Source organism: Oncorhynchus keta, chromosome 13 (genome assembly GCF_023373465.1).
Source record: "Oncorhynchus keta strain PuntledgeMale-10-30-2019 chromosome 13, Oket_V2, whole genome shotgun sequence".
Taxonomy (NCBI): Eukaryota; Metazoa; Chordata; class Actinopteri; order Salmoniformes; family Salmonidae; genus Oncorhynchus; species Oncorhynchus keta.
The window spans coordinates 15,886,001-15,903,070 of NC_068433.1; the positions used below are offsets into that span (position 1 = coordinate 15,886,001).

At 44.0% G+C, this 17,070-nt stretch overlaps 1 protein-coding gene across 1 annotated transcript in view; it reads right to left on the reverse strand.

Moving 5' to 3' along the window:
* Positions 1-5,753: 5,753 nt before the first annotated feature.
* Positions 5,754-17,070, reverse strand: part of LOC118391935 (regulator of G-protein signaling 12-like) — a 71,956-nt gene continuing 60,639 nt past the window's right edge. Inside the window, exons 16-18 of the mRNA XM_035783446.1 lie at positions 16,883-16,979; positions 16,049-16,642; positions 5,754-6,863 (exon numbers count right to left, since the gene is read on the reverse strand). Of these exons, the coding sequence (XP_035639339.1) occupies positions 6,526-6,863; positions 16,049-16,642; positions 16,883-16,979 (1,029 nt within the window). The 3' untranslated portion in view covers positions 5,754-6,525. The remainder of the gene's footprint in view (positions 6,864-16,048; positions 16,643-16,882; positions 16,980-17,070) is intronic.

The following is a 17,070-nucleotide window of genomic DNA, read 5'->3' on the forward strand; positions in this document are numbered from 1 at the left end:
ATACTAGAGTGATTAACAATTAACTGAGATGACTGACACTGGACTCACCAATGTCTGTATGAACTGATGGTGGTACAGTGGTGGTGAATGCTTCCTCCTTGACGGAACGGGAACTTACATTATTTCCTATCTACTGTAAGAACTGGATCCACAGAAACAGAGTTAGATACATATGGTTATCATCAGCACAAGTTATGCACCGGGGCCTCCCACTCCTCTTTCAATTCTGGTTAGAGACAGTTTGCTATGTTCTGTGAAGGGAGTAGTACACATCTTTGTACGAGATCTTCAGTTTCTTGGCAATTTCTCGCATGGAATAGCCTTAATTTCTCAGAACAAGAATAGACTGAAATCGAACCCACAAATGCTGATGCTCCAGATACTAAACTAGTCTAAAGAAGGCCAGTTGTATTGCTTCTTTAATCAGAACAACAGTTTTCAGCTGTGCTAACATAATCGCAAAAGGGTTTTCTAATGATCAATTAGCCTTTTAAAATTATACATTTGGATGAGCTAACACAACGTGCCATTGGAACACAGGAGTGATGTATGCCTACAGTATGTAGATATTCCATAAAAGATCTGCCGTTTCCAGCTACAATAGTTATTTACAACATTAACAATGTCTACACTGTATTTTTCTATCAATTTGATGTTATTTTAATGGACAAAAAAATGTGATTTTCTTTAAAAAACATTTCTAAATGACCCCAAACTTTTGAACGGTAGTATATACAGTCATGGCCAAAAGTTTTGAGAATGACACAAATATTAAGTTTCACAAAGTCTGCTGCTCCAGTTTGTATGATGGAAATTTGCATATACTCCAGAATGTTATGAAGAGTGATCAGATGAATTGCAATTAATTGTGAAGTCCCTCTTTGCCATGCAAATGAACTGAATCCCCAAAAAACATTTCCACTGCATTTCAGCACTGCCACAAAAGGACCAGCTGACATCATGTCAGTGAATCTGTCGTTAACACAGGTGTGAGTGTTGAAGAGGACATGGCTGGAGATCACTCTGTCATGCTGATTGAGTTTGAATAACAGACTGGAAGCTTTGCAAAAAAAGGGCTTCACAGGCAAGGATATTGTTGACAGTAAGATTGCACCTAAATTAACCATTTATCGGATCATCAAGAACTTCAAGGAGAGCGGTTCAATTGTTGTGAAGAAGGCTTCAGGGCGCCCAAGAAAGTCCAGCAAGCATTTACATTACATTTACATTTAAGTCATTTAGCAGACGCTCTTATCCAGAGCGACTTACAAATTGGTGCATTCACCTTATGACATCCAGTAGAATAGTCACTTTAAAATAGTGCATCTAAATCTTAAAGGGGGGTGAGAAGGATTACTTATCCTATCCTAGGTATTCCTTAAAGAGGTGGGGTTTCAGGTGTCTCCGGAAGGTGGTGATTGACTCCGCTGTCCTGGCGTCGTGAGGGAGTTTGTTCCACCATTGGGGGCCAGAGCAGCGAACAGTTTTGACTGGGCTGAGCGGGAACTGTACTTCCTCAGTGGTAGGGAGGCGAGCAGGCCAGAGGTGGATGAACGCAGTGCCCTTGTTTGGGTGTAGGGCCTGATCAGAGCCTGGAGGTACTGAGGTGCCGTTCCCCTCACAGCTCCGTAGGCAAGCACCATGGTCTTGTAATGGATGCGAGCTTCAACTGGAAGCCAGTGGAGAGAGCGGAGGAGCGGGGTGACGTGAGAGAACTTGGGAAGGTTGAACACCAGACGGGCTGCGGCGTTCTGGATGAGTTGTAGGGGTTTAATGGCACAGGCAGGGAGCCCAGCCAACAGCGAGTTGCAGTAATCCAGACGGGAGATGACAAGTGCCTGGATTAGGACCTGCGCCGCTTCCTGTGTGAGGCAGGGTCGTACTCTGCGGATGTTGTAGAGCATGAACCTACAGGAACGGGCCACCGCCTTGATGTTAGTTGAGAATGACAGGGTGTTGTCCAGGATCACGCCAAGGTTCTTAGCGCTCTGGGAGGAGGACACAATGGAGTTGTCAACCGTGATGGCGAGATCATGGAACGGGCAGTCCTTCCCCGGGAGGAAGAGCAGCTCCGTCTTGCCGAGGTTCAGCTTGAGGTGGTGATCCGTCATCCACACTGATATGTCTGCCAGACATGCAGAGATGCGATTCGCCACCTGGTCATCAGAAGGGGAAAGGAGAAGATTAATTGTGTGTCGTCTGCATAGCAATGATAGGAGAGACCATGTGAGGTTATGACAGAGCCAAGTGACTTGGTGTATAGCGAGAATAGGAGAGGGCCGAGAACAGAGCCCTGGTGAACGCCACCTGGTAGGAGCGACCTGTCAGGTAGGACGCAATCCAAGCGTGGGCCGCGCCGGAGATGCCCAACTCGGAGAGGGTGGAGAGGAGGATCTGATGGTTCACAGTATCGAAGGCAGCCGATAGGTCTAGAAGGATGAGAGCAGAGGAGAGAGAGTTAGCTTTAGCGGTGCGGAGCGCCTCCGTGATACAGAGAAGAGCAGTCTCAGTTGAATGACTAGTCTTGAAACCTGACTGATTTGGATCAAGAAGGTCATTCAGAGAGAGATAGCGGGAGAGCTGGCCAAGGACGGCACGTTCAAGAGTTTTGGAGAGAAAAGAAAGAAGGGATACTGGTCTGTAGTTGTTGACATCGGAGGGATTGAGTGTAGGTTTTTTTCAGAAGGGGTGCAACTCTCGCTCTCTTGAGGACGGAAGGGACGTAGCCAGCGGTCAGGGATGAGTTGATGAGCGAGGTGAGGTAAGGGAGGAGGTCTCCGGAAATGGTCTGGAGAAGAGAGGAGGGGATAGGTTCAAGCGGGCAGGTTTTTGGGCGGCCGGCCGTCACAAGACGCGAGATTTCATCTGGAGAGAGAGGGGAGAAAGAGGTCAGAGCACAGGGTAGGGCAGTGTGAGCAGAACCAGCGGTGCCGTTTGACTTAGCAAACGAGGATCGGATGTCGTCGACCTTCTTTTCAAAATGGTTGACGAAGTCATCTGCAGAGAGGGAGGAGGGGGAGGGGGAGGAGGATTCAGGAGTGAGGAGAAGGTGGCAAAGAGCTTCCTAGGGTTAGAGGCAGATGCTTGGAATTTAGAGTGGTAGAAAATGGCTTTAGCAGCAGAGACAGAGGAGGAAAATGTAGAGAGGAGGGAGTGAAAGGATGCCAGGTCCGCAGGGAGGCGAGTTTTCCTCCATTTCCGCTCAGCTGCCCGGAGCCCTGTTCTGTGAGCTCGCAATGAGTCGTCGAGCCACGGGGCGGGAGGGGAGGACCGCGCCGGCCTGGAGGATAGGGGACATAGAGAGTCAAAGGATGCAGAAAGGAAGGAGAGGAGGGTTGAGGAGGCAGAATCAGGAGATAGGTTGGAGAAGGTATGAGCAGAGGGAAGAGATGATAGGATGGAAGAGGAGAGAGTAGCGGGGGAGAGGGAGCGAAGGTTGGGACGGCGCGATACCATCCGAGTAGGGGCAGTGTGGGAGGTGTTAGATGAGAGCGAGAGGGAAAAGGATACAAGGTAGTGGTCGGAGACTTGGAGGGGAGTTGCAATGAGGTTAGTGGAAGAACAGCATCTAGTAAAGATGAGGTCGAGCGTATTGCCTGCCTTGTGAGTAGGGGGGAAGGTGAGAGGGTGAGGTCAAAAGAGGAGAGGAGTGGAAAGAAGGAGGCAGAGAGGAATGAGTCAAAGGTAGACGTGGGGAGGTTAAAGTCGCCCAGCACTGTGAGAGGTGAGCCGTCCTCAGGAAAGGAGCTTATCAAGGTATCAAGCTCATTGATGAACTCTCCGAGGGAACCTGGAGGGCGATAAATGATAAGGATGTTAAGCTTGAAAGGGCTGGTAACTGTGACAGCATGGAATTCAAAGGAGGCGATAGACAGATGGGTGAGGGGAGAAAGAGAGAATGACCACTTGGGAGAGATGAGGATCCCGGTGCCACCACCCCGCTGACCAGAAGCTCTCGGGGTGTGCGAGAACACGTGGGCGGACGAAGAGAGAGCAGTAGGAGTAGCAGTGTTGTCTGTGGTGATCCATGTTTCCGTCAGTGCCAAGAAGTCGAGGGACTGGAGGGAGGCATAGGCTGAGATGAACCGGAGACCTGGAACTCCACGTGGGTCGTGCGCGCTGGGACCACCAGATTAGGGTGGCCGCGGCCACGCGGTGTGGAGCGTTTGTATGGTCTGTGCAGAGAGGAGAGAACAGGGATAGACAGACACATAGTTGACAGGCTACAGAAGAGGCTACGCTAATGCAAAGGAGATTGGAATGACAAGTGGACTACACGTCTCGAATGTTCAGAAAGTTAAGCTTACGTAGCAAGAATCTTATTGACTAAAATGATTAAAATGATACAGTACTGCTGAAGTAGGCTAGCTGGCAGTAGCTGCATTGTTGACACTACACTAATCAAGTCGTTCCGTTGAGTGTAATAGTTTCTGCAGTGCTGCTATTCGGGGCTAGCTGGCTAGCTAGCAGTGTTGTTTACGTTACGTTGCGTTAAGTGAACGACAATAGCTGGCTAGCTAACCTAGAAAATCGCTCTAGACTACACAATTATCTTTGATACAAAGACGGCTATGTAGCTAGCTATGTAGCTAGCTACGATCAAGTGCCAGGACCGTCTCCTAAAGTTGATTCAGCTGTGGGATCGGGGCACCACCAGTACAGAGCTTGCTCAGGAATGGCAGCAGGCAGGTGTGAGTGCATCTGCACGCACAGTGAGGCGAAGACTTTTGGAGGATGGCCTGGTGTCAAGAAGGGCAGCAAAGAAGCCACTTTTCTCCAGGAAAAACATAATGGACAGACTGATATTCTGCTAAATGTATAGTGATTGGACTGCTGAGGACTGGGGTAAAGTCATTTTCTCTGATGAATCCCCTTTCCGATTGTTTGTGGCATCTGGAAAAAAGCTTGTATGGAGAAGACAAGGTGAGCGCTACCATCAGTCCTGTGTCATGCCAACAGTAAAGCATCCTGAGACCATTCGTGGTCTCAATTTTGCCTAAGAACACAGCCATGAATAAAAAATGGTCCCAACACTTCCTCTGAGAGCAACTTCTCCCAACCATCCAGGAACAGTTTGGTGACGAACAATGCCTTTTCCAGCATGATGGAGCACCTTGCCATAAGGCAAAAGTGATAACTATGTGGCTTGGGGAACAAAACATCAATATTTTGGGTCCATAGCCAGGAAACTCCCCAAACCTTAATCCCATTGAGAACTTGTGGTCAATCCTCAAGAGACGGGTGGACAAACAAAAAGCCACAAATTCTGACAAACTCCAAGCATTGATTATGCAAGAATGGGTTGCCACCAGTCAGGATGTGACCCAGAAGTTACTTGACAGCATGCCAGGGCAGATTGCAGAGGTCTTGAAAAAAAGGGTCAACACTGCAAATATTGACTCTTTGCATCAACTTCATGTAATTGTCAATAAAAGCCTTTGACACTTATGAAATGCTTGTAATTATACTTCAGTATTCCATAGTAACATCTGACAAAAATATCTAAAGACACTGAGGCAGCAGACTTTGTGAAAATTAATATTTGTGTCATTCTCAAAACGTTTGGCCACGACTGTAGCCATTGATTCTTGAATAATATAACTTAGAAATGCCTCGTGAGTTTAGTTCGTCTAACATACCCCCATCAGGTGGGGCTGTTTGAAATCCCAGGTTGCCCCTTTAATTTAATCCTTCAATATATGACTCCTTACCATACAGAAATCAAAATGACTAACGACAAGAGGCTTCCAATCTGGAATTATAAAGGTAGGCATGTTTATTGGGTGGAATTTGAACAACAACCAAACATGAAGGCAATCATAATACTGTAATGGTACATTTACAGATATGAAGATGGATCATATATTGTTCCCAATGAAAGCGTGGAATATATATATATATTTTTTTACCTTTATTTAACTAGGCAAGTCAGTTAAGAACAAATTCTTATTTACAATGACAGCCTAGGAACACTGGGTTAACTGCCTTGTTCAGGGGCAGAACGACAGATGTTTACCTTGTCAGTGCGGGGATTCAATCGAGCAACCTTTCGGTTACTGGCCCAACGCTCTAACCACTAGGCTACCTGCCGACTAGAATAATACAGTAAAATGTACTAGAGTTGCGAGGAGTTTCTCGTGTTCCTACAATTTGTGAATCCTATCTTCTCATCCAGCTGAAAGAGGTTAAGTTCCATATCCCCTGCCTTGTAGTACCTGCAGTATCAGCAAACAAGGTCGCCAATCCCTAGATAAATTCCCAAACAGTAGGTTATTACAAAATTGTTCATCAATCTGAACTGGCAATTCATTTTCTTTTCATGTATACCCACTAAACACACACCAGAGTAATGTTAAATAATACAATATATATCACCAAAACAATTATTATACATTCTATCAGTTCTGGAGTGAATATCAATAGCTTTTTGCGGTTAAAGTCCCTCGTTTGTCAAGTATGTTCCTGTTTGAACAAACAGTGACTCAAGCTTGGAAAGTGCTGGTGAAGGTTGCTCAGCCTCAGAACTCACACGATTGTGGCCTTGTACGTGTCAGTGTTGGAGTCTTGGATCCCTTCTGATTGGTCGGGGGCGTTGAGGGGCACCTGTGAGGTCTTCATCCGGCTTTGGCACTGCCGGAGCTCAGTGGCATACCCTTGGAAACTGAGGCTGAGCTCGGAGTCTTCTCCCCGGATGATGGTGACCTCCCTCACCTTATCTCTCTCCTCCCTCTCCTCCTCCCCCTCCTCTAGACACACTCCCTCCACATCCATCACCTCCTGTAGGGCAGGCTGAGAGCGGAGTGCTCCAAGATACGGCGCCCTCTTGTGGGAGCGGTCAAGAGCACATGCTCTTTTTCTTCTCTCTGTGTAAGGAAGGGAGAGATTGGAGAATTAGTAATAGAAGGATGTGCCATTGGAAGAATCTCAATTGCATTCTCCTAGAGTCCTCTCTCCTCACCTCCTCAAAAACCCATTGGGGGAGAAGGTCAGAGGGGCGGGACCTCTGGCTTTCCCATCCAATGGGTTTTGAGAAGACGGCAAGGAGAGAGGACGCGAGGAGTATGCAATTGAGATTCTCCAACTATGTTCCAGCTGTAGTATTTGCCACAGTGGTCAACAAAGAGGATAAGTACCAATACTCCACAGCCTTGAGGCCTCCAATCTACCATAAATTGGTGAATATAATTGCTAATCAGTGTTGGGGAGCAGTAAACGACATATAGTTCAACTAGTAATTGAACTACAATTTCCAGTAGCTTGGTGGTAGTTGAACTAAATTCCAATCTTAGTAGTGTTTTCAGTAGTTAAAAAACTTTCTAGGCATGTAGCGGTTTAATTAACTACTGAACTAAACACTACTAAGAAAATAATACATAAGTGATACATAGACGACACAATAATACATTGTCACTTGAAACAAATAGTGTTTGAGTTTAATAGGCTAAATTACATTCTGTTAACATATGAGCCCAAAGTAAACTGTTCTTGCAGTTTGTAAGATGACAATTCAGATGACAATTTTTCACAAAGTAGTTTGGATGTAGTGGACTACTTATTCAAAGTAACTTCATTGAAGTAAACTATGTTTTCATTAAGGGTAGCTTCCCCAAAACTGATGATTCACTGACGGTTTACTGCAGTGCATGTGGTATGACTTGTCTAACATCTCCCTTGTCTAATATACAAAGTATTTCAGAGGATCTGATCATCCATGTTATAATCAGTGTAAAACAGAGTCATAGGGCCACCAGTGCTTTTCCACTCAGCAAACTCTGTTTGAGTCAACTTCGTTTAAATTAAATAACATTGAACCAACGTGGAATAGATGCTGAATTGACATCTGTCCCCAGTGGGTTGTCTTGACACACGCACTTTTTTGATGGTAGAGAACAAAAAGAGTGAACAGCGGAACCAAGGGGGAGGGGAGAAAATCCAGACACAACCTTTTAAGAAACCCTCCGGAAGAGCTTTTTCCGTCTCCATTATGATGGAGCTCTGACCCTTGAAATGCAGTATGTCCATTGAGCTGATCTCAGAGCAGTGACCCGTAGGTGACAAAGCATCAGGCTCAGAGTATTTTGGCTTGATGGCTTCTGGTCCAGGACCAGTTCAGATAATTGTGCCCTATGATTTAACAACATGAAACCATCTCAACCATAACAAGGGCTATGCATGCCTTTCAGATTGTCTGCTTAGCTTCAAAAGAACAAACTGACACTGTTTAACTTATTGGTTATTCATTAGGTCCACTGTGTACCGTGCTAAACTACTATGGTCTAGACGTGTTGGATGTCAACCAAACGTGGCACTTGTGCAAAAACTGAGTAGTGTTGCATTGATATGAGTGTTGCATTGATATGAGTGTTGCATTGATATTGATACACTGTCAAACAGAGGTACATAATACAGAACTTTATCAAAGGTGCATTTTTAGATCCAGATTGAAGTCTGTAGTCAGAATGGAGCTGTGTCACTATGGCCATGGTACATTTCAGTGAGTTTGTTTTGCTGTATTTTTATCTTGACAAGTGTTGACAAGAGTGACTATCACAGATGGAGAAGGAATATATGCACTGAAGCCAGTGTACGTAATAAGACATCACATTAGAACAATTGGTTCTAGAGCGCGCTGACTCATTCAGTTACGCTGTAACACTTCTCTATGATCCTGAGAGAGTGCGAGTCGAGTCCAAAGCTACAGATGTAGGATCTGAATTTGATCACTCTTTTGTTGCTGAGAATGTTCCTACAAAGTAGGAAGTGAGGGTTCAAGAGCGAGAAGATAGTTGATTTATGAAACCAATTCAGTAGTGAAACAAATGATGATGCTACATCTGTAACTGTGATATTACAGTTCCAATGAGTAATACTTCTCCTCATCCTTCCTGTGGCCCTTAAACAAGAGGTCTGGGTGACTCCAACACATACACCCTCTGAGCTCCTACGCCTCTGATTCACAGAATAGATGCAGTATTATAAACACAACCTCCGCGTCGTTCCCATTCTCACAGCTGAACACACACAGCAACCTCTTTGCCAAGCTTGGGCCTACTTAAAAAGTTGATGTGCTCAAAATTGTCTCATGAAGCTACTTCAAATAATAGTCGACATCAAATTATTACAATGAGAATTATAAGTAAGTATATTGAGCGATTGAAGTGGTTTGGAATAAACGTCTAGCTCTAATTAAGGAGTTGAGCTAAGAGGTGTAATTCTTGTCTTAGCACTGCTCTTAACATGAGCCTGCTGGCTGTCTGTCAGGTGTCTTCTGTCAATGTCCTAGGGCACCACACTAGCCCAGACAGACCAGCTCTCCCCAGGGCCAGTTTGGAACAGAACCAGCCGCACAGCTCAGACTGGCTGAGATCAGCCCCAAGGCCCCCTGGTTACTGCCAGATTGATGATAAGACAGACTGAGGGTCAGCCGTATCCAGCTTTCAGGTGTGTCAGCCAGACTGCTTCCCAATGTTCCCTACATAGTGGAATACTTTTGACCAGGGCACTATATGGAGAATAGGTTGCCATTCAGGACGCAGACAGTGAAATCTAAAGCGAGATGAAAGCCACCACGTCCCTCAGGCACACAATCCTCACAGGGTTTCGGCGGTATTACGATTGTCACCTTTTCATTTTGTTGTTATGGTGCAGTGGGATGAACGCTAAGCCCTGTGCCTAAGTGGTTGATTGCATTTGAAAGTATAAAAGATGTTCTAAATTCTGGATATGGGCAATGACAAATAAGTCCCATTTATGCAACATTTATGTGAGAGGCCAATGATGTCACACAGTCTTAGAATCAGGACCAATCACTATACAAATCAAATCAAAATGTTTTTGTCATATGCTTCGTAAACAACAGGTGTAGACTAACAGTGAAATGCTTTCTTACGGGTCCTTTAAAAAAATGCACTTGCCATGATAAATACAGTAAAAATATGATAACCAAACCACGGTGTCAAATGTTATGCATTGGTTCTTTACTATGACTAGAAAACTGAACAGGTTTGAGCTCATCCTCGAACACCCAAGTATGGTAGATGAGGTTATTGCCTTAAATGGTGGTGGAGGAACAGTTATACTATATACTGTTGCCCTCTAGTGGCCAAAATAATTAATTAAACAAATAATGACCAATACATGTTTATCTGACCAGCTGCACAACCATCATTTGATTTGACATGGAAAGGAAACACATAATTAAGATATCTATCAGATTATACAGTATATTTCAGTTATTATAACAGTAAATGTATCTCAACAGAACACACTCATGAGGTCAAATTGATTGATATTTCAAATGTTAGGTGGGAGTGACCCTAGCAGACCTGTGTTTGGTTTTTCAACATAAGTTTACATTAATGCTGTAGTCAGGGATTGAATTGGGATATCCTATAGGAGCTGACCCCATAATCTCTCTGTCTGAGTGCCAGGCTGTTGATGCTATCATGCCAACTCCCTGTCACACTCATTGTCATGCAAGCGTATTTGGCTGGACAATGACAGGAATGGACTTGGCAAGAGCACAAACTGATCTGGGATCAGGTTATAGGGGGAGATGACAGATCTGGGACCAGTCTACCCAAAATCACCCTTATTGTCATTAGTTACATTTGTCAAAACCCTTCAGTTTACAAACACAAATATTAGGGCCTACCTGTAGTCGGTAACAGCTGGAAGAGGTTGCTTTAACTGGGACATATGTTTGAGTTACAGCTGGGGTTTCTGTGTTTGTATGAGAACATCACTAGCTTTTTCATCCTAATTTTTGTAACCTTTATTTAACTAGGCAAGTCAGTTAAGAACAAATTGTTATTTACAATGACGGACTACCCAGGCCAAACCCAGGCAAACCTGGGCTAATTGTGCGCCGCCGTATGGGACCCCCAATCACGGCCAGATGTGATGCAACCTGGATACGAACCAGGTACTAATCGATATTAATATTTGTGTACCTGGTTCTTGCACTGAGATGCAGTGTCTTAGACCACTGTGCCACTCGGGAGCCCAAAACTTGAACAGATATTAGTTCATTAACATCTAAGCCAAAGTGGAGGTGAACTCCATTCCACTCTTATACGTAAACCCCAGTGAACATAAACCCTTGGCTCCTAGTTAGCTGAATCCTTTGGTTTGTAATATATGGTGTCTGTTAACCTGCGGAAAACACTTTCTCCAGCAGAGAATGGTAGTCTTGACAGTAGCCATAACATAAGCTAACAGAGGAATGATTTCATTTCTACTCATCCCACTGATTATTAAGAAGACAGTAGTTTGATTGACTGTAGTCAATCAGTAGTTCGATTGTGTGAGATGATTGCATTTATATGTAAAGTAATGATACAACATCTAATTATTTGAGTTTACTCAGAAATGTGCCTGATGCACTGCCTACAATTATTTCCCTCTGATGATGTGTCAATTTGTCTTCAAAGGAAATTCATTCCAGGCCATCATAATGTGACAGAAAGATGTTACCTTTCAGATGTACTGTCACTAATTGTGTGCATGCCGCGTTCCTCCATGCAGACAGATGCGTACTGGCTGTCATGCATACAGATGCATACTGGCTGTCGTGCATACAGATGCATACTGGCTGTTGTGCATACAGATGCATACTGGCTGTCGTGCATACAGATGCATACTGGCTGTCGTGCAAGCAAGAGCATTCTGCAAGGCACAGGTAAAGAACAGAACATAAATACTGCATGCATAATAAAGAATAAAAATTATACGCATTTACATGCAGGGACTTTCTGTTTAGCTTGGAGCGGGCAGTGAGTGAGAGTGAGAGCGAGAGAAAATGACAGAGACAGAACAACCCCCCCCCACACACAAAAATAGCAACAGTTTCTCTCTGTAGCAGCACAGTCAACTGATGCAAGGCGGACCTGTTACCATGGTTCCCAATGTGGCAGAATCAGGCTGATGCACTTAGTAACCAGAAAAGACGAGCAGAGAGAGACTCTGTGAGTCTTATTCTACCCACTCGTATCATTCTGTGTACACATCTCACCTTACAGATATCTATTGACAGAGCCATTTAGAAAAGGTCAGGGCTAGACACATCGTGTCCTCCGGAGTGACGGACTTTGAAGTGTGCCACCCTTTGAGCTGCAGGCATGGGTTAAACTTAATTTATTTTCATTCAAATACTTCAATGTTTTGATTGAGCCTGCCTGGAGTGCTAGATGGATGCACTTCAGAAGACTATTCCATTGTTTTGCACTTTGGGGACTATTCCAATGGTTCCATTGCGTCAGACAAGTTTCATCAAGCACATGCTTAAGTATTTGAAACAAAATTAATTCTATTTGAACCCAGGTCAGATGCTGAAAACACTTTTTTGCTTTATATCCTCTGCCATATCATGTTTCAAGAGATTCCTGTCTAACAGAACACAGAGGGTGTTCTTTAATGGAAGCCTCTCTAACATAAACCAGGTATAGTTTGGCATACCTCAAGGTAGCCATCTTGGCCCCTTACTTTTTAAAATTTTTACTAATGACCTACCACTAGCATTAAGTAAAGCCTGTGTGTTTATGTACGCTGATGACTCAACATTATATACGTCAGCTACCACAGCAAGTGAAATCACTGCAACACTTAACAAAGAGCTGCAGTCAGTTTTAGAATGGGTGGCTAGTAATAAGATAGATATATATAAAAAACGAAAATAATTTTATTTGGGACAAAAAATTTGCTAATCCCTAAACCTCATCTAAATCTTGTAATTATAAAGTGGCAATTGAGCAAGTTTAGGAGACTGCTGGGTATAACGCTTGATTGTAAACTGACATGGTAAAAACATATAAGTCAAAACATATAGGTCAAAACATATAGGTTGTTGCTCTGCTTTCTTGACATCATAATCCACAAAACACACCTGGACTACTGCCCAGTTATGTGGTCAAGTGACACAAAGAAGTGCATAGGCAAATTACAGTTGGCCCAGAACAGAGCAGCATGGCTGGCCCTTAAATGTACACTGAGGGCTAATATCAATAACATGCATGTCAATCTCTCCTGAATCAAAGTAGAGGAGGGATTGACTGCATCACTACTTGTCTTTGTGAGAGGTATTGACACGTTGAAATCACTGAACTGTCTATTCAAACCGCTAACACACAACTCAGACACCCATACATACAGCACAAGGCATACCACCAGGGTTCTCTTCACAGTCCCCATGTCCAGAACATACTCTGGGAAAGTGCACAGTACTACGTAGAGGTGTGACTACATGCCTCTACGTAGTAATTCAAGTGAGCAGTTCAATTTTTTGGGGATAAAACCTCACCTCAAAACACGGTCAGTAAAGAGATACACACACACACACACACACAGACACTCTACACACAAACACATTGTAATATTGCTGTATTGTAGTATTGTACATTTGTAATTAGAGAGTAATGATGTCCTGTATGATGTATTGTTTTATTTATGACGTAGGCTGTTGTTTTGTTTTAATATAATTGTTTAAATCCTGTTTGAACCCAGGAAGAGTTGCTGGTGCCTTGGAAACAGCTAATGGGATCCTAATACATACTAAATAGATGAGCTGAGACATGTAAACACCTTATGTAATTCTAGCTGTCTTGCTTCTTGACAGATTTTTTAGCTGTACAGTTCTTCAACCAGCACAGCTGGATAAGGCTCACGTTTAAATTGGGATTTCAAAGTGTGTTGTTATTTATCTAATAGGTGTTTGAACACCAGTGAGACACCTAGACTATGGTAAAATCACACAGATAAACTGGCTAACACTGACTCTGCGTCATGGCAAACTACCAGTTGCAGATAATAATGCTGGTGATTGTGATCGACTCCCATCACTGCTCATTCTGTTTTGACAGACTAACCCACCCCAATAGAGATAGACATTAGATAGTGAATGATAACAGGCAAAACTAGATTCATTTGGGACTGTTGTGGTAGCGTGCATTCAATCAGAGCATGCAAAATAATTGGAAACTCTAAAACTGCAATTATCAGGAGTTAGTTGACTGCATTCACCAACTTCTCTGGCTCACCACAACTATCAACCTCACTTAAAGGTCCTACTGTATATAGTGGAGAACGAGAAACTGACCAGTGGGTAGGGGGTATGGGAAATGAAAATCCAGGAGTGATACAGATATACACGGCTCATACTAAAAGCATTATACATTAGATGAGGTACATTACAGTAAATGCACTTTTTCCCTCAGAAATCCTGGTTGGAAGATTCCTGGAATCAAGAGGAAATAATCTTCCAACCAGGAGTTCTGGAAAACCTGGGGATTTTGGGAAAGTTACAGAAATGTTGCAATCCCTTAGAAAGACAAAACAATCAGAATTACATACAAACACAACACCGAATGACCCCCTCACACAGACATAACAATCAGAATTGCACACAAACACAACACCGAATGACCCTCTCACACAGACATAACAAATCAGAATTACACACAAACACAACACCGAATGACCCTCTCACACAGACAAAACAAATCAGAATTACACACAAACACAACACCGAATGACCCCCTCACACAGACATAACAATCAGAATTGCACACAAACACAACACCGAATGACCCTCTCACACAGACATAACAAATCAGAATTACACACAAACACAACACCGAATGACCCCCTCACACAGACAAAACAAATTAGAATTACACACAAAGAACAACACCGAATGACCCCCTCACACAGACAAAATAATCAGAATTAAACACAAACACAACCAAAAAATCTGAATTACCCAGACACAGACGACACAACCTTCTCAGAAGAGCACAGACAAAGTAGCTAGCATGCAAGAACAGGACAGGGAGAAGGAGGTGGAAGACAAACTAAATGAAAGAGATATAGGTTGTGTTGGGGAAAGTTGGTGAAGGGGAGACATGGAGTGGTAACTGAATTTGAGATTACAAACTTGTAAAAAGACAGACGATGTGATTCCAGGTCTAACATTTATTAGATCTAATCAAACACAGATACAGAATTAATTTTCATGATTATCTACAACAGGCATCCACAGAGGGAGAGGATGGTTCCAGACAGAGTGTGACATGCAATTCAACAATGATACCGTTCATGTTAAACTAGCTCTATCATCACTGTCTATAATTATCACCATTTTGTGAAGATTTTTTTTTTTTTTAGTTGTCTTTCTCTATATATTTAATTGAATTTTAAAACCAGAGTGAAATACTTATTGGCATTGTTGAATTGCATTGCATTAGAGGATGGGATGGAAAAAAATACAGCTTTTCAATTCAAATAATTCAATGTACAGGTATATGATCATCTGCTCAAATAACAATTTCATAACTCTTTGGTTACGTTTTATCTTGTCAGTAGCTGTGTACTGGGCAGAGAACTACACACCAATTATAAACTCACAATGCAAGCATAGAGCTTTTATGGATTGACATGAATGCTGGCTGTGACTCATGGCAATCTTTCAGGTTTTCTATTACAATCAATCAAACCAAACAATTCACACCTGCGTGGTAATTGTAGCTTGCTACAATTGGTTGCTGTCAAATTATAGTAGGACTATTTTTCATGGATTGTAATGAAAATTGTCATTTTGACCATTAAAGCATTATGAATGTATAATGAGAGTTTATCATATACTCATATACTCTGTGGTACAACAATACGAAACTTTCTATGGTTGACTATCACCTCAAATCTCAGTTAGGTTGTAAACCCCATCAGTTCAGTGGTATGCGAATGTAAATGTCATTCATTTCTAAATATATACATCACTATTTACAATTGAACTCAACTTACTATTGAAAGTGACCACAAACAATGCTATCTATGTTCATTAGAAAGTATTCAAAGGAGTCAAAATGATTGGGGTACAACTGAGAGAGCAGTTGTACATAAAGTGCATTGAAGTCAGTATAAAATGAGTTGTCATTGGAAATCAGGTCACCTTCAGACACACACGATCACACACTCTCCGTTTCTCACACATACACAAACACATACACACACACACACATCAACACGCTAATGCATAGTCACAATGTGGAAATACCTGAGCTGGACTGGCCAATCCCACATCCATCCGGCGAGGTTTGGGCACAGGGCGCAGGAGGGGTGAAGTTAGCCTCGGGCAGGCTGCCCTCGTAGGCCAGCGGCACTGGCGAGGGGGGCAGAAGGGTGCTGTTGGGGCTGTTGATGTCCCCCTCTCCCACCAGGGTCAGGTCAGCATGGGTGTCTTCCTCCAGCGTTCTGAGGCCCGGGCCTCTAGCCTCCAAGAGGCGGGGGATGGGGGAGAGGGTGGCTCCGAAGGTGGGTATGGGGTGGCGAGCTGGGGGCAGTGCCCTGCGCCCCGCAGCGGAGTGGGAGTGTCCATTGGCGCTGCTGAGAGAGGAGTCCAGGCTCTCGGAGCGCAGGCTGGCGTTGAGGGGACCGCGGGCGGGGGTGCCGCCCACCCCGTTCACCCTGCCTGCCCCCTGGCCCTGTTTGATGGAGGTGGGGGTGGAGCAAGTCGCGTCTAGGGAGGCAGTGGAGGGGGAGCAGGTGGTTAACCGCAGGAAGTCAGGTAACTCCAGGTCCTCTTTGTTCAGGAGGCCTCTCTGGGCATTTCTCCGGCTGCTCTGTGCCCGGCTCAGGAGCTCGAAGAATTCTAAAGAGAGAGAAAGTTACTTCCTATTCCTAAAACCCTCCCCAAGAACAAGGAAACAGGTCAGATAAAAATAGGATTAGTTAGTTTAACGTGTACGGTACACAGCCCCACGCTGCACTGAGAGATAACTGTGAAGGTTGAAGGCTCCTTTTAATGCTGCCAAAGAGATGGTGTTGGTGACGCAGCGAAGCAAAGCTCAGAGAAGCCACCACAGGGTAGAAAGAGAGGGGGATGATTTACCTTCAGCTTCATCTATATTAATCTTTTTCGGTTTTCTCTTTTCCGTAGGGAGCGACGGGTCTTGTCCGCTTGCCTTTCCTGATGACCTGTCATCTCCCTGCAGACGCAACAACAACAACGCACTCCATTAAGGGGGAGGGAGGAGGCTGTGCATGCCCTTTACTAACACCACTACGACATATCCCGGA